This window comes from Phalacrocorax aristotelis, chromosome 16, assembly GCF_949628215.1.
Source record: "Phalacrocorax aristotelis chromosome 16, bGulAri2.1, whole genome shotgun sequence".
Classification (NCBI taxonomy): domain Eukaryota; kingdom Metazoa; phylum Chordata; class Aves; order Suliformes; family Phalacrocoracidae; genus Phalacrocorax; species Phalacrocorax aristotelis.
This window is the reverse complement of record NC_134291.1, coordinates 826,557-850,043: the sequence shown is the minus strand read 5'-3', so window position 1 is coordinate 850,043 and position 23,487 is coordinate 826,557. Positions and strand designations below refer to the sequence as shown.

Below are 23,487 nucleotides of genomic sequence, written 5' to 3'. Positions count from 1 at the left end.
GATTACGGTACCAGTGTAGCCCCTTTCATCTCCTTTAGCACACCCTTCTGTTCCCCACCCCCCCTTCTCAAGCTCTCTTGTGAAAATTATTTATAGGAGATTGATTCACAGACCTGTTATGTCTAATTATATCCATTCACTTCTAATATGAATGGCAATTCTGCAAGGAGTTAAGATTGCCAAAAATGTTTTGACCTAAGAAAGAGGAGGTGTTGGCTACGTATGCAGATTAGACCCTATAAAAGTACCCTGGGATCAGTGTGTCTTGTCCTTCCTCAGAAATCTCTAAGGTAAGAGCGTCAGAGACTTTGGACTGGGGAGGTGGGGGATGAAGGGAAACTGGCACTGCATTCCACAAGCACCAGTGCATTCCTACAGACACTCACATTCATTCAATGGGGGACTGCCAGTGTCAGCTGGGATTTTCAGTCTGCTTTCAAGGCATCCATAGGATTTCTGTCTGTAACTTTTCTCTGGAATTCTGTGCAGCGGTAAGAAGTCACTAATTCTGTTTTACAGTACTGACCAGCTTCCAGTCTGCAAGTCATTCGTCTTGTCTCACAGAAGGTAAGATCTTGATTTATCCACTCTTTAGGACAGATTGAGATGCTCTAAGGCAGGACTTCTACACAGGCCTGGTGACAATCCCTCTCTTCTTTATATTCATGTCCATTATAGAAATACAGTATGAAAATTGGTCTGGATTAGTGATATCTTTGCCAAAAGATTCTCAAAGACCTCATTTACCTCAATCATTAAGGGTCACGGGCACTAGCCACTAGCTGTGAAGCAACAGGAAAAGGCATATGTATTTAAATAATGTTAATATTTTATTTTTTCACAGGGAAGCTTGGGGAATGGGGTTAGAATGTTGTGTGTCAAAACACCAAAGTGCTAAAAGAATGTATTTCAGTCTGAGCTTCCTTATATGCTTGTTTGTGCCTATGAAAATATTGCACAATGATGATATAATTATATAAGCAAATATTAATAGTCACAGGGAAATGAAGAGAGGATGATATCTACTTGAATAACGAGAAAAGAGAGATGGAACAGCAAGTAAATTCAAAGTTTTAAATATTTGCACCAAGGAAAATTAGGTGTTCATATTTACTATTTACATTAATTTATATTAATTTTATCAAATATTGTCACTGGAATATATCCCTCAAAATTATAAAATGTCACCAAGCTATCATGTGTAAAGAATATAACTAGGATGCTTTGACTAAGTGGAGGAGAGTTAGCATAGACTTAATCTCAGGAAAAATCATATAAAACAGTCAAAATAGTCATCAAATACTTTAAAAAGGCTATCTATTGACATATTATGTATATATTAAAGATAACATAATATATACTAATCTACTGTATATACTATACATTGTAACAATACCATAAAGATACATCATAATAATAGCATAAAATATCTACTAAAAATACAATATACAATATACATAATATACACTAACACACTATAATATATACTAACATAATATATACAAGCATAGTATATACTGATAGATATAAAAAGCTAGCATTGTTCCTGTTAGAAATCTTGTAAGAGAATGCGAGATACTTTAGGCAATGATAAAACTGCTGGTGAAAGACTGGATCCATTTTACAATCTTATGTAACTATTCTGTGAAATGGTCTCATTTGATTAATAACATGTTAATGAAGTGGAAAATCGTGTAGTTAAAAACAAAACACTCAGTCAAGGGATTGTACCCATGCATTTGAACTGATAACACTAAGTTGTGTCATGAAGTCTGGCTTTGCTGGAGCAAATGCAAAGCAATTTTTTTCATGTGTAAGCAGTAGAATGCCGAGTGGAATGAGTTTTATAATGTACAAAAATACTGTAATCATTATTGAAATAATATTTCTGTTGAGATGACCAAACTGCAGTACTGAGGTTGCTAAATGAGAAAGGGTTCGGAAAAGAGTTTAAAAAAATATTCTAAGTATATCTTTCCTGCAATGAAAGTGAAACAGTTTCTCAAGGAAACGTTAACCAATTATTTGATTTTCACCTGGAGGTCTGCCATAGGTGAAAGTATTGATGGAGAAACGAGCTGCTGAATCTATCTGGAAAAGCTACTCACAACCCAAGTTGTAGATGATGAACCTAGATAAAATTAGGCTAAAAAAAGGGCATAAATGTGGAACAGTATTAAGTTTTTGAACAATATACCTAAATTCCAGCTTCATAATTGCATGAAACTTTTCAATCAAGACAATTGTTTGGCAATAATAAACAGGGTTACTGTTAATTCTTTTTTAAATAATAGTGAACAAATGCAAGATTACTCAGTTACTGTTATGAAAAAGATCAAAGGGGAGAATATTAGGTTTTTTGTTAGTACCTGGATGTGTGCAAAAATTGAAATATTTGACAACTTGGGCTATTTAATCCCAAGGGAATGTCTTTAAAGAGAAGTGCTAATAATATTACCTGTCTGCATATCCAGTGTGCTGTGCCTTTTCCAGTGTTTTATTGTAAACTGGTCTCATAGTTTGAAAGGTACCAAACAAAAAAGACATGAGAGGGATTTCACAGTTCCAGAATTGGGAATATCTAGTGAGTGCAGTTTTTGGAACCTTGGAAAGGATGTGTTTATCCTGTTAATTTAACAAATAAAAAATTATTTTTAAAAATAAATTAATAATAATTAAAAAAAAAAAACAACCTCCCAAACCATTCCTCTGTAAATGCAGTTGTCCAGTAATCCTAGAGGTCTGGCTACATAAAACAGAAATAAAGGAAAGAAAATTCTAGAACAGAGCTCTGAATTAGCAGAAAAATGAAAGAGTCAGTTCAATCAGTTTAGACATACAGCAGAGCATCATCGAATCGACTATGCAGTAGGAGTCATGCACTATTGTAATGTATTCTCTACCTTCATAGATCGTTGCTGCATTACCCTTAGTAAACAGCAGCCATGTCATCAGACGCTGAGATGGCCATCTTTGGGGCGGCAGCTCCTTACCTCCGAAAGTCAGAAAAGGAGAGAATTGAGGCCCAGAACAAGCCTTTCGATGCCAAGACTTCAGTCTTTGTGGTACATGCAAAGGAATCCTATGTGAAAAGCACAATCCAGAGCAAAGAATCAGGGAAGGTCACTGTCAAGACCGAAGGTGGAGAAGTGAGTAAAAAAAATCTAAGGCTTAAGAATATAATTTAATCCTACAGTGAACCTTTAAATGGCAAATATGTATTTTTCTCTTTTTCACAGACCCTGACCGTGAAGGAAGATCAAATCTTCTCCATGAACCCTCCCAAATATGATAAAATCGAGGACATGGCCATGATGACCCACCTCCATGAACCCGCTGTGCTGTACAACCTCAAAGAGCGTTATGCGGCCTGGATGATCTACGTAAGTAGCAACAGAAGGAGATGAGTCCTGCTTTTGAGGAGTTGAAGACACCTTCCAATGTCTCTCAAGAGCTACCTGACTTTTTCTTTTTCTATTTATTTCTTTCCTGCACGTGTTTTCCTCTTGCTGTCTACATCCTCTCCTTCTTCTTCCTTCCCGATTTCACCTTTCCTTGTCATATGGTACATCTCACCCATTCTCTGATAGGTTGTTCTTCCACTTTATTTTCCTTCACTACCCTGGTCTCCCCAGAACATCATTTGCCTCTTCCTTATCTGCAATTCTCCTCAGATCTCCAAAATCATCGTTCTGTCCCCCTTCCTTACAGACCTACTCGGGTCTCTTCTGTGTCACTGTCAACCCCTACAAGTGGCTGCCGGTGTACAACCCGGAGGTGGTGTTGGCCTACCGAGGCAAGAAGCGCCAGGAGGCCCCTCCACACATCTTCTCCATCTCTGACAACGCCTACCAGTTCATGCTGACTGGTGAGTTGCTTGACCTCCATCGCAGCAATCTAAACCAAAAAAGGCCCACTGATCTCAGTGGAGCTTGTGACAAGCCAGCTAAAAACATCACAGAGCTGTATGACTGAGAACTTGATCGAGTTATGCAGGAATGAATTTCAAGTGAAACTGACCCAGAAGCATGCATGGACTCAGCACTGTGTATTATTTGCACTTCATTGTACAAAGTTATACACTCTCCAACTGCAGAAATACTGCTTGACTTTGTTTGCTACTTTTTTCCATGGATGGGAGAGAATGAATTAGTATTCTGTATAATCCACTCTTTTGCCTACACATGGGCAGCTTGATTACTTAGTGTCGCTAACACTATCTTTCATTCTGCCTTTTCACAGATCGCGAGAACCAGTCGATCCTGATCACGTACGTACACTCCCTGCTCGGGTCCCTGAGGGGCTGCCGGGTGCCAGGGGACCTCCTGCCTGACCACACGCTCTCTGCTTCTTTCTTTGTTTGGCAGCGGAGAATCCGGTGCAGGGAAGACTGTGAACACAAAGCGTGTCATCCAGTACTTTGCAACAATTGCAGCGAGTGGGGACAAGAAGAAGGAAGAGCAGCAGCCAGCTGGCAAAATGCAGGTGAGGTCCTAGGGGTAGAAACTTGCAACTACCAAATTTATTTATGAACTATATCATGATGATAAGATTTCTATTTTAGGGGACGCTTGAGGATCAAATCATCAGCGCCAACCCACTGCTGGAGGCTTTTGGTAATGCCAAGACAGTGAGGAACGACAACTCCTCTCGCTTTGTAAGTTTTTGCCTGGGACAAAATTACTTTTTTTGTATCAGCACACTGATTCAAATATTCTTGCAGTGAGAATTGGTAAAATAGATCTTGGTTGACTTTTCTGCTTCCTTCAGGGTAAATTCATCAGAATCCATTTTGGTGCCACGGGAAAACTGGCTTCTGCTGACATTGAAACATGTAAGTGACCCTCCTGGACTGATCCATTTCCTTCCAGCCTTCCTCAGTTCTTGTGTTAACTCTGACGTACCATCCTTGCCAGATCTGCTGGAGAAGTCCAGAGTCACTTTCCAGCTCAAGGCAGAAAGAAGCTACCACATATTCTATCAGATCATGTCCAACAAGAAGCCAGAGCTGATTGGTAGGAAAGATCACTAACTTCTGCAGACAAAGGTCACGGGACAACATTTAACTCCTTTATGTGCCAATTGCATTTGATCGTTATGTGCTTTGTCCTTCTTTTCAGAGATGTTACTGATCACCACCAACCCATATGACTATCAGTATGTGAGTCAAGGTGAGATCACAGTTCCCAGCATTAATGACCAGGAAGAGCTGATGGCCACGGACGTAAGTAATGCCCAGAAGTTTTCTTAGGTGGACTCTGATCATTAATGGGCACGGTACTGACTCTAGTGATTCTTTTGTTAGAGTGCCATTGACATCCTGGGCTTCACAGCTGATGAGAAAACAGCCATTTACAAGCTGACAGGGGCTGTCATGCACTACGGGAACCTGAAGTTTAAGCAGAAGCAGCGTGAGGAGCAGGCAGAGCCGGACGGCACAGAAGGTACCAGTACCATCTCTATATAGATGTATATAAACCGGTATTTATACGTGTATACCGGAGCACAGTATATACTGGAACATGCACTAATACAGGCAGTAATTCAGGGTCAGAAACATTGACTCAGCCTGTGCATTTCCCCAGGCTTGTATTGTAGAACATAAGCATGTCCTAACCAGAAGACTTAGCTGCAAGAACACAGCACAGTGCAAGATGCAGCTTATTTTAGACCATGCAAGTATAAGGTCCGGTGAATCCTAAAGCACACTTCCGTTGGCTGACACAGTAGGAGTCAGGCAGAAGAAAAGCAAGCTTTGCTGCTCTACAGAATGGCACAGAACCGGGAACCACTCTGCTCGCTGACTTAAGGTTTTGTACCCAGGTAGATACTATCATTTACCATCAGCTGTAGTCACCTCCTAATGATGTTGTTTCCAGGTGACAAGAAGCCAGAATGCTGAAGCCACTCTGCTTCAAATCCCATATTCTGGAGACAACTCACAATGCCTGCACTGAGATCATTGTGCTACTCCGTTTTACAAGGGAGGTTACAAAGGAACATCAGTTAGCACTGCCCCTGTGGCTAATACGGTCTATGCTTTCTGCAGTCTCAGCATGTCCCAGGACTTCTGTTTGAAAAATAAGACAACTAAGATATGTCTATCACATTTGCTTTCCCTAGAATTGTTCGAAAGTGCATTACTTTAAAAGTTAATGGAAGTATTTCCATGAAATGAGAGTTATTTGCATAGATCATAAACAATTTTTTCTTGAATTGTTTTTTGTGTGTGTGTGGTTTGGTTGGGGTGTTTTGGGAAAGTTAAGACATAAATGAAGGAATACAATATCAATGAAACTGATAATGATGAATAGTAATGGTAGAATAGGCTACAAATAATAGCTGAGACTACATAAGTGATGGTATTTTGCTGACCAAATCTTGGGAACATTTGGAGCAGTGTACTTGGCACTGATGCCATTGAAATCAGTCCTGTAGCACAGATGCTGGAATCCTCTCCTGAGTAATCCTGAGGATTACTCCGAGCCTGTGAACAGATTTCTCAGTGTGGCAAAGTCATCTGTTATTTTGCTAGTTTTATTTGTTCATAAAGCAGGGAAAGGACTGTGGCAACTGATCTTCACCATCCCCTGTGGACTCCATTTACTGTGCAATCTTTCTTTCTTCATCTGCTTTTGAAAACAGTGAGGAAAACATGCAATCCATTCCATGTAGGTCCACTATCCTTACTCACTGGAAATTTTTCCCCAGTTTCTAGCCTAAATAGCTCTTGACACAATTTCAGGCTGTTAGGTCATGCCCAACATTCATGCAGCGATCTGCGATACGTTTTTATCATTATTTCATATGAATTACATAAGCATTCTGGAACAAACAATTTCACATACTATGCCTGCTGCCAGAGTTTGAATTCAATAGTAAAAGCAATAGCAAAAGGAAAAATGCCAACTTTCTGTTTGAGGATGCACTTCTAAAAATAGCCCTTAATCTCCTATGTTTAGCTGTAGATTTGTAAAGACCTAATTGACAACTCTGCATTGTGCTTTTTTGAGTATCGTGTCTTTAAAGTTGCCCTACCACAGGTCACTGAAACAAATTGCACTGTATTTTCTTCCAAGAGGATCTGCAATTGTGTGCAACCTGATCTTATCCCAGGCTTATCTTTCTTTTTTCTTTTTCAGCATTTATTATTGAGAAGTCTGCCTACCTATGTGCCTCTAAACTGATTTTTCATTCAAAATTTAAAATAAACTAAGAATAGGTGAAGAAAAAATAGCCCGCATAAATGTTCCATAATTACTGGGCAGTGTTGCTTATGATAAACTACAAATACATTACTTTTTTATCATAACTAATCTTTTTATCTTTACTAGAATTGCCTTTTAAGATGTCTTATAAATGGACATTAATGTCTGCTGATACCTTAACAACTGATCTATTTGGCCTTCAGTTGCTGACAAGGCTGCCTACCTGATGGGTCTGAACTCAGCAGACCTGCTCAAGGCCCTCTGCTACCCCCGAGTCAAGGTTGGGAATGAATATGTGACCAAGGGTCAAACTGTGCAGCAGGTAACAAAAATCCCGGTTTTGTGGACAAATCCTCTGGACTTCCTCCTTTGCTCTGCATGATAACTACACACCTTCTGTGTTTTTTGTTTTTGTTTTAGGTATACAATTCAGTGGGTGCTCTGGCAAAGGCTGTGTTTGAGAAGATGTTCTTGTGGATGGTTGTCCGTATCAACCAGCAGCTGGATACGAAGCAGCCCAGACAGTACTTCATTGGTGTCCTGGACATTGCTGGCTTTGAGATCTTTGATGTAAGGAACACAGTTTTATTACCATGCTTTTAGAATTAACTCTAGTTAAGCCAAAGTACTTGAGAAGAAATTATGCTTTTTTTTTTTTCTGCAATGTTTTGGTCCTTTCAGATTGCATCTAAACCATCATGATTTCCACACGTTTTTAACTGGGAATAGATTTTTGTGTTGCATATATGCCAATGAAATCCATAAATGCAGTTTTTAACTGATTACAAACAGTAGAGTAACATGGCATTTGGTACCTAATGCAGAGTCACCAGTTCCACAGAAGCAATTTGAGCTTAGAAGACCTGGGACATGTTTTGAAATCAGCATTTGGAAATGTTGGATAAACTGTTGCGCTGTGGACTCTTCTGTAACTGACAAGTCTAGTAGAAATCTGCCCAGTCTAGTAGAAATCAAAACTGACAAGTCTGAAATACTAAGGTGGCCTAAGCTTCTAGGGGTCATAAACCGATGGATAAACTTTAGCTTGACAAAAGAGACACACTGACAGAAGGTCCAAACTCCTGGCTGAGTAAAGAAGGAACACTCAGAGATCCTCCTGTTATTTGGTACAAAAAGCCAGCACTGTTCTTTATCCCTAGCTTTCTAAATTTACATTCATGGTAATCTCTATTCATAATTGTGTAGTTCAACAGCCTGGAGCAGCTGTGCATCAACTTCACCAATGAGAAGCTGCAACAGTTCTTCAACCACCACATGTTCGTGCTGGAGCAGGAGGAGTACAAGAAGGAAGGAATTGAGTGGGAGTTCATTGACTTTGGGATGGACCTGGCTGCCTGCATTGAGCTCATTGAGAAGGTTCTTGGGCCCTACATATTTAATATTTTTCCAGATGTAAAACATAAAAGGAATCTATGCTCAAATTAGATGACTATAATGTCTGGCACTCACACTTAAAGCATCATATAACATGATTTTTTCTGAATTCCAACCATTTCACAGACATTTTTACATGTCTGATCCTTCACTGCCTGTGGGACTCTGTCACATAGTACGTATGATTTACCCGGGACAAAAATTTCAGTCCTAGTCACTGTTCTGGAGTTCTTACTCTAAAGAGTGTATTCTTTTTAATGCGTGTTGAGCGAGTAAATACACTGAGCAACTTCTTCTTAATATGTTTAAAGAAATTTTCTATCTTGTTTCCAAGAAAAAGCCCTTAGGAAGTGTAAACTCTTCCTTACATCTGAATGCTGCTAATTGCATTAATTTTGCTTTCCGTCTTCAACTATCGTGCATGTAGTGAATTTCTACATGGTCGATCTTTATTACTTCACAGTCATGGAACTTATGGGTGAGCTTGTTTTCATATAACTGAACAAACAAAATGCCACTAACAAAATGCCCTTTCTGGAAAAACATGATATTACACATTCTGAGGAATTACATTATACATTTGTATAATTTTTATCTTCCATTACTCTCTGTTATATAAATTTTCTCTGCTTCTTGCTTCCACACTTTCTTTCTCATTCACATGTTGCTATTTCTCCCAGCCCATGGGCATCTTCTCCATCCTGGAAGAGGAGTGCATGTTCCCCAAGGCAACTGACACCTCTTTCAAGAACAAGCTCTACGACCAACATCTGGGCAAGTCCAACAACTTCCAGAAGCCTAAACCTGGAAAAGGCAAGGCTGAGGCCCACTTCTCCCTGGTGCACTATGCTGGCACAGTGGACTACAACATCTCTGGCTGGCTTGAGAAGAACAAGGATCCCCTGAATGAAACTGTCGTGGGGCTGTACCAGAAATCATCAATGAAGACACTGGCTTTACTCTTTGCCTCTGTTGGTGGGGCAGAAGCAGGTGATTTCTTTGAAGTCAGTTCTACTATAACTTACAGAAAAAAGATCTTACAATAATATTTTACAATAATATTCACATTTCAAGAATTGAAAACCCAAAACCTCATCTACTTTTCAGAAGTCAGACACTCAGACTCATAAAAGATATTACATTTCCCTAGAGACCTTAGTAGATCTGTAGGCTGTAAGACCAGAGAGCTGTACTACAGCATTAACAGAGGCTAGCTGATAAACCAGATCTCTGCAATATGGGGCATTCCCAAATACTTCAGGGAATACAATCAAATGTATCAACATGCTGCTAAAGTTGTGCATACCCTTAGATATAGAGAAGTGTAAAGACTGCATTTGGTATATTCACTAGCACTTCATTCAATATTTCCTGTGTGCTTTTTCTTAACTTCAGCTTGAAGTCATTTGATTTCATTCTATCATCTGATAATTTCAAGTCTCCCATTGTAACTTTAAAAACTGTATGCATCTGCAAATTTTTGTCATATTGTTACGTTTTCTATTTTTTTAAGACAAACGCACAAAATTTTTTCAGATTCTAACTGTGTGCTTTTCTTGTTCATTTCTTTTTTTAAAAAATGTGATTGCTTAGAGAGTGGTGGTGGTGGCAAGAAGGGCGGCAAGAAGAAGGGTTCTTCTTTCCAGACTGTCTCAGCTCTTTTCCGGGTACTGTAGATTTATCATTATAAATTTTACCACATTGTGAAAAAAAATATAGAAAATTCAGTTCAGAAAAGCTTTAGATAGATCTAATATATAAAATCTTTATGTTCAGAAAGGATAAAGCCATGTGCTGCTTAATAAAGAAGGATTCTAACTGAATCCTTGGAAGTATTCTTTCAGAACTGCCCAAAAGTTCTGTAATAAAAAAATACTGATCATTATTTCATTGCATACTGATCATTCATTTCATTTTACTCCATCTAATATTGGGATTGTGTAAGTGACATTTTTAAACCCAAGTATTTGCTCTTGCTCTTAAGGAAAATTTAAACAAGCTGATGACCAATCTGCGAAGCACACATCCCCATTTTGTGCGATGCCTTATTCCTAATGAAACAAAGACACCTGGTAAGTTGTTCAAAGATGTGATAAATCTGTTCTTCTCTGTGCAGTACAATGAAGTACCAATTCATTATGTTGTTTATTAGGTGCTATGGAACACGAGCTGGTGCTGCATCAGCTGCGGTGTAACGGCGTGCTGGAAGGGATTAGAATCTGCAGGAAAGGATTCCCCAGCAGAATACTCTATGCAGACTTTAAACAGAGGTCAGATTCCATGTCATCCACCCTCCACCATATCCACCAATGCTGAATAATTTGCATTTCCTAATTTTTTTATATACTGTGGGAGTTATGGGAGGGGTTCACTGTACCTACCTTTAGGCATAAAAAAATCAATTGTCTGAGTTAGTCATCCAGTTTCTTTCTATACCTAACTAGAAGAACAGGCATTTTCAGAGGGAAATAATTTATTCCTGTCCTTGATTCATATTGTGGTATGGGATGAAGCATGTTTTAATTAACTCTCCAGAAATTATGTTGACTAGTTTAGACTTAGTTAACTTCTGGGTAGAGAAATAAGATGACTTGCAGCCATCAGCACAGAAACGTGAATAAAGAAGCTACAAGATAGTCTAGACTAACTTTTGGGAAAACTGAATCAAATGAAAAGATCTTGCTTCTTGTTATATATCGACTGGAAAATACTCAGATATTATGTACTGCCACTACTTTGGGTGAAGAATTGCTTCTCCCCTCCACATATTTTGCTCTTGCACATGAAGTTCTCATTTGGAGATAAGGCATTAGATAACAGGGCATGTGAAATATGTCAGCAGTTACCCATGGAAAACAGTATCCATTCTGTGTTAAGACTTTCTGGACTAAGGAAAGTGCAAGTTTTTTCCTAAAAACTTATTTACCCATCAAAGTGTGATTCCTAAACAATGGAACAGAGTTCAGACTTCATCACCTCTCTTCCACTCTTGATTCCCCCTTCAAAGAACCTTAACAATGGTATCAGTTGGTACAGGGTTGACTGAGCTTTCAGAAATCTGACCTTCTTCACGTTCTACCTCCTCCCATAGGTATAAGGTGCTTAATGCCAGTGCGATCCCAGAGGGACAGTTCATTGATAGCAAGAAGGCTTCTGAGAAGCTCCTTGGGTCAATCGATGTGGACCACACCCAGTACAAATTTGGCCACACCAAGGTACAAACGCTGCTCAGCTGATGTACTGTGCTTGCAATACCTGACAGTGACCTGCTGCAACATTCCTTTCTCAAGGTGTTCTTCAAAGCTGGGCTGCTGGGACTCCTGGAGGAGATGAGGGATGAGAAGCTGGCACAGCTCATCACCCGCACACAGGCCATGTGCAGGGGTTACCTGATGAGAGTAGAGTTCAGGAAAATGATGGAAAGGAGGTAAATATTTAATTGGCTTGCTGGGCCAGTCCTCATCAGATACCAATGACATGAACAGACCTGAAAATATGTTGCTTATTGCCAAATTCCATTTATTTCGCATTAATTCAGTTTACCAGTCTGGATGTATTTGGGAGTACACTCTGACAGTAGATGAAGCAGTATAAAATCCAGATTTAGAAAAAAACAAATAGTTCTTAACTTATATCACCCTTAGTACTAATTTTTGCTAAATTCAGTAAATAGATATTTTTTATTTACATCCAGAAACCAGATACCTAGTCTAAGCTAATTATTTTAGGTCACCATAATCAAAGATGACAAACAGATACTTGTAGTAAACAGAAATATCCTCTTCCCTTGGATAACATCCACGGGACCAAGTCGGCTTCTGGAAGTGTTCCTTTTCTTTGGCCATGAAAGTGAGCCAAACATCTGGACTTCAAAACTGTCCACAGGGGTTGACAATCTGCATCACACTAGGGAGTCTTCTTCAGATCTATATTTAATATATATATTAAATATACTACATATTATTAATAAATACATATTGAATAATATATAATAAATACTTTGTATACACACAAATACAGAACTATATAAAGTATTATATGTAGAACTTCATGTTATACGTATCAATATACCAACTAATATGTATTACAAATTTGAAAATATGTAACATAACATATTTTTTATTACCTTTCAGAGAGTCCATCTTCTGTATCCAGTACAACGTTCGGTCCTTCATGAACGTGAAGCACTGGCCCTGGATGAAGCTGTTCTTCAAGATCAAGCCCTTGCTGAAGAGTGCAGAATCTGAGAAGGAGATGGCCAACATGAAGGGGGAATTTGAGAAAACCAAGGAAGAGCTTGCAAAGTCTGAGGCAAAGAGGAAAGAGCTGGAGGAGAAAATGGTTTCTTTGCTGCAGGAAAAAAACGATCTGCAGCTCCAAGTGCAGGCTGTGAGTATTGCTAATGTTTTTGGCTTGTAATGTCATGTGTAAAATGATCCCAAATGTCTCAGTAACAGACACTTTAGCCCAAAATGGTATTTATTTTAAAAGCATACACATATTTTATACAATAGGAAGAAAAAACATAGAAAAGCTGAGCTGAAATCTACAAATATTAATAAATTTGCAATGAATTATCGCAGCTGGTTCCTTACACTATTAAATCAAGGGAGAAGTAATCAATTTCTGGTTAGTAAATACTACAGATTACAGTTTGATATTTTAAATCATACATGGCAACTTACAGCAGCAATTATCATGTCTTTATTAAACATTATATATTATATACTATATAATGTTGATATGTAATCATCTGATCAATGAAGGAAGTCTGGAGGTCCTATTAACACCCTTTATCTGGAGAATCACAAGTGGATTCAGGTGGAGTAGGACGGGCTGAGAGTGTCAGGCATTTCTCTAGCATTTATGGTCCCTGTCTCCTCAGGAAAAACTTTGATGAAAGTGTAGTCTTCCCCTTTTTCCTTAGAAATAAAAAGGTAGCAACAACAATCCCCTTAAAACTGTCTTTACCAGCAAGGATTAGGACTAGTCTGACCCCATTTTGATGTCTACAGTCTAAAAGTCTACACCTGAGCCTTAGATTCTCTTCATCTTCAGCAATGAGAAACTCATCCTTTTATAGTATGATAAAGTTTGTCCAAAAATGTGCATTTCTTTTAATTAAATATACTGCATCTTGATATCATGGCAGGTATCTAAATCTATATGAGACAAACCCTAACGCTGCTATATTTCTGAGCTTTTAAAAGGCTTCTGCCTGGATGGTATCGTTGCTCTTCACTAGAACAAAGAAAAAAAGAACAATATGTATGTAGAAAATAAAAATCACTTCTTAGTAATTGGCATCTTAGAATGTATGTAGATTCAGGTAATTGATACTGCCCTGGTAAACACCAGTCTCCCTTCCAAACTGTTCTTCTTGTCCGCAAGGGCTAAAACATGCCTGATTCAACTACTGCCTTTGAAACAGTGATCTTAACACAAAATTTTGCCAAAACCAAAAATTAAATTCATGCTCAGTAAACAGTTTTGTGGGAGTTGTAATAAGATTTTCTCACCTGAATGTCGGCATATTTACCATTCAGATTTTAAACACTGTATGCTAAAAAATCTGCCTACATAGTTCTCTTCAGCATAACTCTGTGCTAGTTTCCACTCCAGTCAAATGCAGTATAACTAAAATGATGAAAAGATACAGGGGAGATACTGCCATGTCTGATTCCACAGTCTATCTTCAAATTAATGTTGGGGTGCATGAGCAGTGAAAGAGTTTTAAAAAAATGCTAAGAGCCTACATTTATTGTGTTATAATATACTCCTTTATTTTCTGGGCTGGAGGCAGTAAAAAAAAATACATACCTTTATAATAATGAGTTTTAATTAAAAAGACATTGTAAAGCTGTCTTGAAACGAATAATTCCTTGTCTGAAAACCAGTAAGAAAAGATAATTGTTGAAAACTCTTTTATTTGACTGAATGGTGCAGGAAGCTGATGGTCTGGCTGATGCTGAGGAAAGATGTGACCAGCTCATCAAAACCAAAATCCAGCTGGAAGCCAAAATTAAGGAGCTGACAGAGAGAGCAGAAGATGAAGAAGAGATGAATGCTGAGCTGACAGCCAAGAAGAGGAAACTGGAGGATGAATGTTCAGAGCTGAAGAAAGATATTGATGACCTTGAGTTAACGCTGGCCAAGGTTGAGAAGGAAAAACATGCCACTGAAAACAAGGTATAAAGCACAACCTGTCCCTCTCACTCCAGAAGAGACCTCTGTTTTGTCATACAGTATAAAGTTTTAAAAAACATTTTTTGTCTTCACTTGCTGCCTTCTCCTCAAAGGTGAAAAACCTCACAGAGGAGATGGCAGTCCTGGACGAGACCATTGCCAAGCTGACAAAAGAGAAGAAAGCCCTCCAAGAGGCCCATCAGCAGACACTGGATGACCTGCAGGCAGAAGAGGACAAAGTCAATACGCTGACCAAAGCTAAGACCAAGCTGGAGCAGCAAGTGGACGATGTAAGCACGCAGGCATAGAGCAAGGACAGGACAGGTATGGAGTGAGACGTGGCTGGCAGAGCACCGATGGTCTTGTTCTGTTTAGCTGGAGGGGTCCCTGGAGCAAGAGAAGAAACTGCGCATGGACCTTGAGAGAGCCAAGAGGAAACTCGAAGGAGACCTGAAGCTGGCCCATGACAGCATAATGGACTTGGAAAATGATAAGCAGCAGCTGGACGAGAAACTGAAGAAGTGAGTGTGTCTGTGGGGCACCTGAGTGCTGGGCTGGGGCGCTTGGGTGGTTTTGTTCAGGCACTAACATGGCTTTCTTTGCCCAAAGGAAAGACTTTGAAATCAGCCAGATCCAGAGCAAAATTGAGGATGAGCAAGCCCTGGGCATGCAATTACAGAAGAAGATCAAGGAGCTGCAGGCAAGTCTGTGTCCCTTCCCCTCTCTCACCCAGTCTCGGCTCGGGTAGGAGGAGGGCCTGGGTGCGAAGGGTCCCTAATGTTCCTCAGGCTCGTATTGAGGAACTGGAGGAGGAAATTGAGGCAGAGCGAACCTCTCGGGCAAAAGCAGAGAAGCATCGGGCTGACCTCTCGAGGGAGCTAGAGGAGATCAGCGAGCGCTTGGAGGAAGCAGGAGGGGCTACGGCAGCTCAGGTTGATATGAACAAGAAGCGTGAGGCAGAATTTCAGAAGATGCGCCGCGACCTCGAAGAGGCCACGCTGCAGCACGAAGCGACGGCTGCTGCCCTGCGGAAGAAGCATGCGGACAGCACCGCTGAGCTTGGGGAGCAGATCGACAACCTGCAACGGGTGAAGCAGAAGCTGGAGAAGGAGAAGAGTGAGCTGAAGATGGAGATTGACGACTTGGCCAGCAACATGGAGTCCGTCTCCAAAGCCAAGGTACGCAAATATTTCATTGTAGTAATTCAAAGACAACCAGCTACTCATATTTTAATGTAGATGTTTAAGTTAGTCATACTTTATAATAAATACTTACACTTTACAGCTTGAATTTCAGTTCATACATTTCAGTATTAGCATAATAATATATTATATCCTTTGCATGAAAGCTAAAACTCTTCACCCGAACCACCTAACATAAAGGACTACAGCGTCTCATTGCTTGGTTTGGAATATTGTGATAGGGAAATGAAAGACACCTTAACAGAAAAACATTATCAGTTTTTTTGTTTCTTCTAAAATAGCAATTACTCCTACCCTACCCTTCCCTTTTCATTCCTATTTTTCTTTTCCTCCTTTAAATACTTCAATGACATAATCCCTAAGAGCCAACAGAAATTTAAAACAATTCCTCATGCTACAGTGTCCCTTCTTTTTCATCTGTTGAAAAATGGAGTGTATTTTAATAAATTATACAAATCTTGGAAGTAGGGGTGCAAATTTCATAGAGATAAATATCAGTTAACCAGACATTTTTACTTTTCTTCTAAATCATTGGCTTCTTTTTTTTTCCCTTCATAAGACTTCCATTTCTCAGTAATTATGTGTTGAACCACAGTTATCTTTCATTCTGTTTTTCATGCAAACAGGCAAATCTGGAGAAGATGTGTCGCTCCCTAGAGGATCAACTCAGTGAGATTAAGACAAAGGAGGAGGAACATCAGCGCACAATTAATGACATTAGTGCTCAGAAAGCTCGGCTACAAACAGAATCTGGTAAGACATTTGTGTTTTTTACAAGAATACTGTATATGACCTGTGGCTTTAAAAAAAGTGTCAAAAATTCTGGGGTGTCTTGGTGGAAACTGAGTTGAACATGAGCCAGAAACGTGCTTTTCTGACAAGGAACACCAACAGAATCCTGAGCTGCATTAGGCTCAGAAGTGTTGCCAGCAGGTTAACGGAGGATGATCCTTCCTCCTCTTCAGCACATGTGAGGCCACACCTGGAGTGCTGTGTCCAGTCCTATGCTCCCTAGTACCAGAGAGATACAGACATCCTGGAGCAGGACCAATAACATGTTTAAGGGACTGGAACAACCCCCTGTGGGTGTGGTAGAGTCTGCATCACTGGAGGCTTTCAAGCCATGACTGGGCAGGGTGCTGGATGTCTCATCTAGGCTCCCTTTCCCATGAAAGGTTGGACCAGATGACCTTTCAAGGTCCCTTCCAACCTGGTCTGTTCTATGATTCTACGACTGGAGTTTCAAAGAAGACTTCATCTATCTCATAACCTAGACTTCATCCTTCTTCTCCCCAGGAGACATTCAGGAGAGGACGTTGATATACCTGAGCACATACACAATATAGTACTTGTTCTGTAAGCATGAGGATTGAAGTGACCACAGGAGTTAGTGCAAACATACAGTAAGACTTTTTAGATATTGGACAAGGGAGCATGATATACCTCATGTACTTCTAAGATAAATACTTTGGCATACTCAGAGATATGGATAGGTATCAGTGATTAGGATTCCATGAAAGAAATTAAATTATGTTTAATTAAAAAAATTTTTAATGTGCATTTAATATCAAGTTTAACATGTTTAAATAAGTCATAAAAAAGGTTCTTCTACTTGTCTGAACTGTCAAAGGTGAATATTCACGCCAGGTGGAGGAAAAAGATGCTCTGATTTCTCAGCTGTCAAGAGGCAAGCAGGCTTTCACCCAACAGATTGAGGAACTCAAGAGGCACTTAGAGGAAGAGATAAAGGTGAGAAGGCTTATCATAAATGCATGAAATCACAGTATCAACAAGATGAGAGGAGAAAAAATAACCACTTCGGTAATGCAGTGCAATTCTTCTCATATTAGCTTTGCACCCACTACCCTAAAGCCTATCCATTAGTTCTTTTGCAAATTCCCTGCTCTTCCTGCCTCATTCCATAGCTTGCTATCATTCCCAGAGCAGAATAATCCAGCGTCCATCAGCATTTCAGTCCAGAGATTTCCCAGGACATTTCCATTCATTGTTGCGTTACTATATTTACCACAGGCCAAGAACGCCCTGGCCCACGCCTTGCAGTCTGCTCGCCACGACTGTGACTTGCTCCGGGAACAGTATGAGGAGGAGCAGGAAGCCAAGGGGGAGCTGCAGCGCGCCCTGTCCAAGGCCAACAGCGAAGTGGCCCAGTGGAGAACCAAATACGAGACAGACGCTATTCAGCGCACAGAGGAGCTGGAGGAGGCCAAGTACGTGAGGAATATGGGGAAGGCTGGCAGAGACTAAGAATAGAAATTGGAGGAGACCACTGTGATATTGTCAGGAAGAAGCTGACATTTTACTTTGGCGTGGAATGGCAGGAAGACAGAAAATATAACCAAGAGCGGGTGTGAACTGGGGAAAAGTAGAACCAGCAAAGCTCTTCAGATGCAGAATAGCAGAGCGATGCCAATGCGCACAGCAGAGTGAATAGCAGAGAGTGAATAGCTGGACCCCAGGATTCAAACATAGAATCACAGTGGCTGGCTGGGAGGGGTCTTACATCTCTGTTTAAATGGGTGTCACACACTACCAAGTGGCTAAGTGTGCTCTTGTGAAAAACATGCTGGCAGCACACCACAGGCTTCCAATTGCTTCTTCACCTCAACCTGTGCTTACCACCTCCCAGGAAGAAGCTGGCACAGCGCCTGCAGGATGCAGAGGAACACGTTGAAGCCATCAATTCCAAATGTGCCTCCCTGGAAAAGACAAAGCAGAGGCTGCAGAATGAAGTGGAGGACTTGATGATTGATGTGGAGCGATCGAACGCTGCCTGCGCAGCTCTGGATAAGAAGCAGAAGAACTTTGACAAGGTCTGGTGGGCTCCAGATGTGGGGTTCCTGGGCAGAGCATCCCCTCCTGATTGCCACATCCATACCGAGGTCCTCCTTCTCTTCAGATCCTGGCAGAATGGAAGCAGAAGTATGAAGAAACTCAGACTGAGCTGGAAGCCTCCCAGAAGGAGTCTCGCTCTCTCAGCACAGAGCTCTTTAAGATGAAGAATGCCTATGAGGAGTCCTTGGACCACCTGGAAACGCTGAAGCGTGAGAACAAGAACTTGCAGCGTAAGTCCCTGGCCCTCTGCTGCTGGCAGGGTTTTCCCACGATCCACCACTACCCACTGCTCCACAGGGCCCTGTGCCTCCAGCTCTGCACAGATGCCTGTCACCGTGGTGTGGCAGGACCCTTCCCATTCTGCTCTGGGCCTGACCGTGCCGTGGGTCTTTGTTTGCACAGAGGAGATTTCCGACCTCACGGAGCAGATTGCGGAGGGAGGAAAGGCGATTCGTGAGCTGGAGAAAGTCAAGAAACAGATTGAGCAGGAGAAGTCTGAACTCCAAGCCTCACTGGAGGAAGCTGAGGTACATGCCCAAAATTGTTGTTTTCCAAACAGAGGAACTGAGGAGCAGTGCGAGAAGTAAAAGCTTGGGACTGTCAAGGAAAGTCAAGGCCTCACTTTCCACACCATCCACAGCAAAACAGTCCCATTTTTCTGTGTAGGAGGTAGTTTGGAAGAGAACGGCTGTAGGAAAGAAATCCCTTCCTTGACACAATGTTTTTCTCTTATTCAGGCCTCCCTAGAGCATGAAGAGGGGAAGATCCTGCGCCTCCAGCTTGAGCTCAACCAGGTGAAGTCTGAGATTGACAGGAAGATAGCAGAGAAAGATGAGGAGATCGACCAGCTGAAGAGAAACCACCTCAGAATTGTGGAGTCCATGCAGAGCACCCTGGATGCTGAGATCAGGAGCAGGAATGAAGCCTTGCGACTGAAGAAGAAGATGGAGGGAGACCTGAATGAAATGGAGATCCAGCTGAGCCACGCCAACCGCCAGGCTGCAGAGGCACAAAAGAACCTGAGAAACACACAGGGGGTGCTCAAGGTCCGCTGAAGAGAAATTGTCTACAAAGAAATGCCTTAACCGATATTTTCAGTGCCAAACAGCTCTGAATCTGCTTATAATTTATTTCAATGGCTTTACAGGATACCCAGATACACCTGGACGATGCTCTCAGGTCACAGGAGGACCTGAAGGAGCAGGTGGCCATGGTGGAGCGCAGGGCAAACCTCTTGCAGGCTGAAATTGAGGAGCTACGGGCAGCCCTGGAGCAGACGGAGCGGTCAAGGAAAGTGGCTGAGCAGGAACTGATGGATGCAAGTGAGAGAGTTCAGCTCCTCCATACCCAGGTGAGGTCACTTGTTGAGAAATCGCACTCTTGGTAAAGTATGCTTCCATCCAATCACCATTGGAGGCTCGACTTCAAAGGCAAGTTATCTTTTCTTACATAATCATCATGAGACTAAAAGAGGTCTTTGCTGAAAAAGTGTATGCTGGCTGTATTCCCAGGTTGCATTTCGTGAAACCCATTCTTCTACCTTCTTTGCATCCTAACATAATCTCCAGAGGAAAGACACTTAGTCACAGGGCCCAGATTTTTAGTCACACATGACAAACGATCTGCCATGTGAGAAGTCAGGGACTGAAACTCTGACACTACAGCAACATTCATTCCCTGCTGAGTTGAAAGGTAGCACTAGGGAATCCTTATATTTCTTTAAAAATATGCTTGTTTACTCTAGCAAGAAAATGGGAATGAACTCCAGGCTTTGATGTAGGCCATGTCAAGCAGACTTTGACACAAGTGACATGGCATAGCAGTCTTCCAGCAGTCAAATGCTGAAATCTTTGAAAAGTGTCTGGTTTCAAATGCTGCAAAGATTCACGAAAGAATCCATCCTATCTACATTACAAATTTTTTGTTTTCAGTTGACAAGAGTGGATTACTCTCCCCTAATTATGTTGAAGAGAAGGCATTTCACTGACTTCCCTCACTTTATTTTTATTACTTTCCCATGCCAGCATTGGTGGATGAGATGTGGCACAGATTATATTTCTAAGTACTCTTATTCAAATTAAAATTAATTGTTGGAGACAAAGAAAGCATTGTTCCCCAGTGACAAATTTTCCAGAAAAAAATCCATGGTACCCATTTTTCAATGGGTACTTATGTCCGAAATTATTCACAGTCCTGTGATGTTCTTGATTTGGTTTAATGAGCTAACAAAAACAAACCTCTGATGATGTTCAACAGAACACCAGCTTGATCAACACCAAGAAGAAGCTGGAAACAGACATTGCCCAAATTCAGGGTGAAATGGAGGATACGATCCAGGAAGCCCGCAATGCTGAAGAGAAGGCCAAGAAGGCCATCACAGATGTGAGTTGGGGGGCTCCTCTCACTGCTTCAGCTAAGTGCCTTCTCCCCAAAGAGTCTCCAGCTCCAAAGGGCTTTGACCTTTTGCTCTCCTCAGGCAGCCATGATGGCCGAAGAGCTGAAGAAGGAGCAGGACACCAGCGCCCACCTGGAGAGGATGAAGAAGAACCTGGACCAGACAGTGAAGGACCTGCAGCACCGCCTGGATGAAGCTGAGCAGTTGGCGCTGAAAGGAGGCAAGAAGCAAATCCAGAAGCTGGAGGCCAGAGTGCGTAGGGCTGGTATTCGTGCACGTGCAAGCCTGTCACGTGAGCAGCCAGCGGGGAAGCTCCAAAGATGGGCCTCTCATTGCAGGTGCGGGAGCTGGAAGGGGAGGTTGATGCTGAGCAGAAGCGCAGCGCTGAGGCCGTGAAGGGCGTGCGCAAGTACGAGAGGAGGGTGAAGGAGCTGACCTACCAGGTAAGGCAGGAGGCCTCCTTGGGCTGACATACCCTCTCGTGGGAAGCCAAAATGTAGTCCTTAGGGATTTTTTCTGTCCTGAGTCACGCAGTTAAAAAGAAGTCTGAGAACATCAGAACAAATCGTCTTTCTGGTCATGTTAGGAAGATCCAGCTTATCACCTCTGTCCTACTGGACAGCAATGGTCTATAAGTAATGTTACTCTCTGTTTCATATAGAGGGCATCTAAAGAGGAGGGGCAAAGACATGCTTCTCTTTCTTGTTCTTCTCTTTAGTCTGAAGAAGACAGGAAGAATGTTCTGAGGCTCCAGGATCTGGTGGACAAGCTTCAAATGAAAGTAAAATCTTACAAGAGACAAGCTGAGGAGGCTGTAAGTATTGTTGTGTGTAGAGTCTCCATCCAGGTGGAAGTGGAATTCTGTGTTGGTGTTTTTCCCTGCGTAGCTCTGTTTGAACCCTTTTTTGTCTTTTTCTTGCTGTGCACTAAGGCATGAATTGCTGAACAGCTGTTTTGGTTAAACAGTTCAGGGGTCTAGAGGGGTGTAGAATACATTTTCTGTGAGCATTATTGCATCATTGGGAAGAGCAGCGAAGGCTCAGGTCAGCATTGTGGGGGTAGGTCTCTGCTTCCTTTTACTTTCTTTGGTTCATATTTCTGCCTAGCAGGGAAAAAAAACTTCAAAAATTGCAATACATAATTTTATAGCAGTAAATAAATAAAAAATTATTTAATGGAAACAGCTTTAATTATATATATAATTCAAAACAATCCAAAGTGCATTAGCACTTCATATCCAGAGAGGATTCCTAGTATATCTTATTATTGATCTAAACATTTAGCATTTAAGCTGTTTCTTTGGATTCCCCCTAGAAGTATTAGACAGAATTACATACTAGCTCACAGTATTGGGGGTCTTTTTTATTATGTAAAGGCAAAATACCACAGGATGTCCAGTGCAGTGTTACAGTAGGAACATTATTAAACATTTTAAAACCTATTTTAACTCTCTTCCTATCCCCAGGAGGAGCTGTCCAATGTCAACCTCTCCAAGTTCCGCAAGATCCAGCACGAGCTGGAGGAAGCCGAGGAGCGGGCTGACATTGCAGAGTCGCAGGTCAACAAGCTCCGAGCAAAGAGCCGTGAAATTGGCAAGAAGGCAGAAAATGAAGAGTAAATGCTTCCAGTGGTGCAAAGTGAAAGAGAACTGCACAAAATGTGAAACTCTATCACTTTGATTTTGTAATCACTGTTTAGTTCTTCATCAGTCTCTAGATAATTTATGCCTAGACAATAAAAATTGTAGAGATTTTCCCATGGAAATAATGAGAAGTTCACTGTTGTATTTTAATCATTATCCTGAATTAAGGTTTACATTTTTCCTCACAAATTTAAATTCATTCCATTAAAAATCTTGCTTCAGGTACTCTCAAAGAGTTTCAGCCACTGTAAAGTGGTCTAATCAGATATCCTGCTTCATTCTCACAATGAAATTTCATCTAAGACTTCCTTAAGGGAGAAAATAATTTCTTTGCAACAGAACATAATTATCCCTTATAACTTCTGCTTTAGGAATACAACAGATTTTAATTCGAAGGTTCTGTTCAAAGAATGAGAATTTATTGCAACTTCCAGTAATCCAGTCTAATAATTGATTATTCTATTAAATCATGTGTCTTATTTGCAATAAGACCTTTTTTGGAGTTAAACTTCTTTAGTCCTTCAAGACACATTAAAACATAATTTAGAGGGCATTTAAACCTAAAATGGGATCTACTTTTAATTTCCATCCCTGAAAGTGATGTGC

At 41.0% G+C, this 23,487-nt stretch overlaps 1 protein-coding gene across 2 annotated transcripts; it reads left to right on the top strand.

Moving 5' to 3' along the window:
* Positions 1-276: 276 nt before the first annotated feature.
* LOC142065108 (myosin-1B) lies at positions 277-23,051 on the top strand. Of its 2 annotated transcripts, XM_075110951.1 has the most exons (40): positions 277-290; positions 520-567; positions 2,912-3,149; positions 3,240-3,383; positions 3,712-3,868; positions 4,243-4,270; positions 4,368-4,485; positions 4,565-4,657; positions 4,771-4,834; positions 4,917-5,015; positions 5,121-5,224; positions 5,306-5,444; positions 7,412-7,530; positions 7,629-7,778; positions 8,415-8,585; positions 9,284-9,593; positions 10,197-10,270; positions 10,588-10,675; positions 10,756-10,873; positions 11,695-11,818; positions 11,894-12,030; positions 12,737-12,992; positions 14,550-14,792; positions 14,903-15,079; positions 15,165-15,310; positions 15,399-15,489; positions 15,578-15,967; positions 16,618-16,744; positions 17,622-17,740; positions 18,023-18,219; positions 18,639-18,822; positions 18,909-19,074; positions 19,247-19,371; positions 19,582-19,890; positions 19,992-20,195; positions 21,101-21,226; positions 21,321-21,491; positions 21,578-21,682; positions 21,958-22,053; positions 22,705-23,051. In XM_075110951.1, the coding sequence occupies exons 3-40, from the start codon at positions 2,946-2,948 to the stop codon at positions 22,855-22,857; spliced, it is 5,826 nt and encodes a 1,941-aa protein (XP_074967052.1). In that variant the 5' UTR covers positions 277-290; positions 520-567; positions 2,912-2,945; the 3' UTR covers positions 22,858-23,051. The 2 variants fall into 2 exon arrangements, with proteins under 2 accessions (XP_074967052.1, XP_074967053.1); XM_075110952.1 differs by lacking the exon at positions 277-290 and having other exon boundaries at positions 466-567.
* The last annotated feature ends 436 nt before the right edge of the window (positions 23,052-23,487 follow it).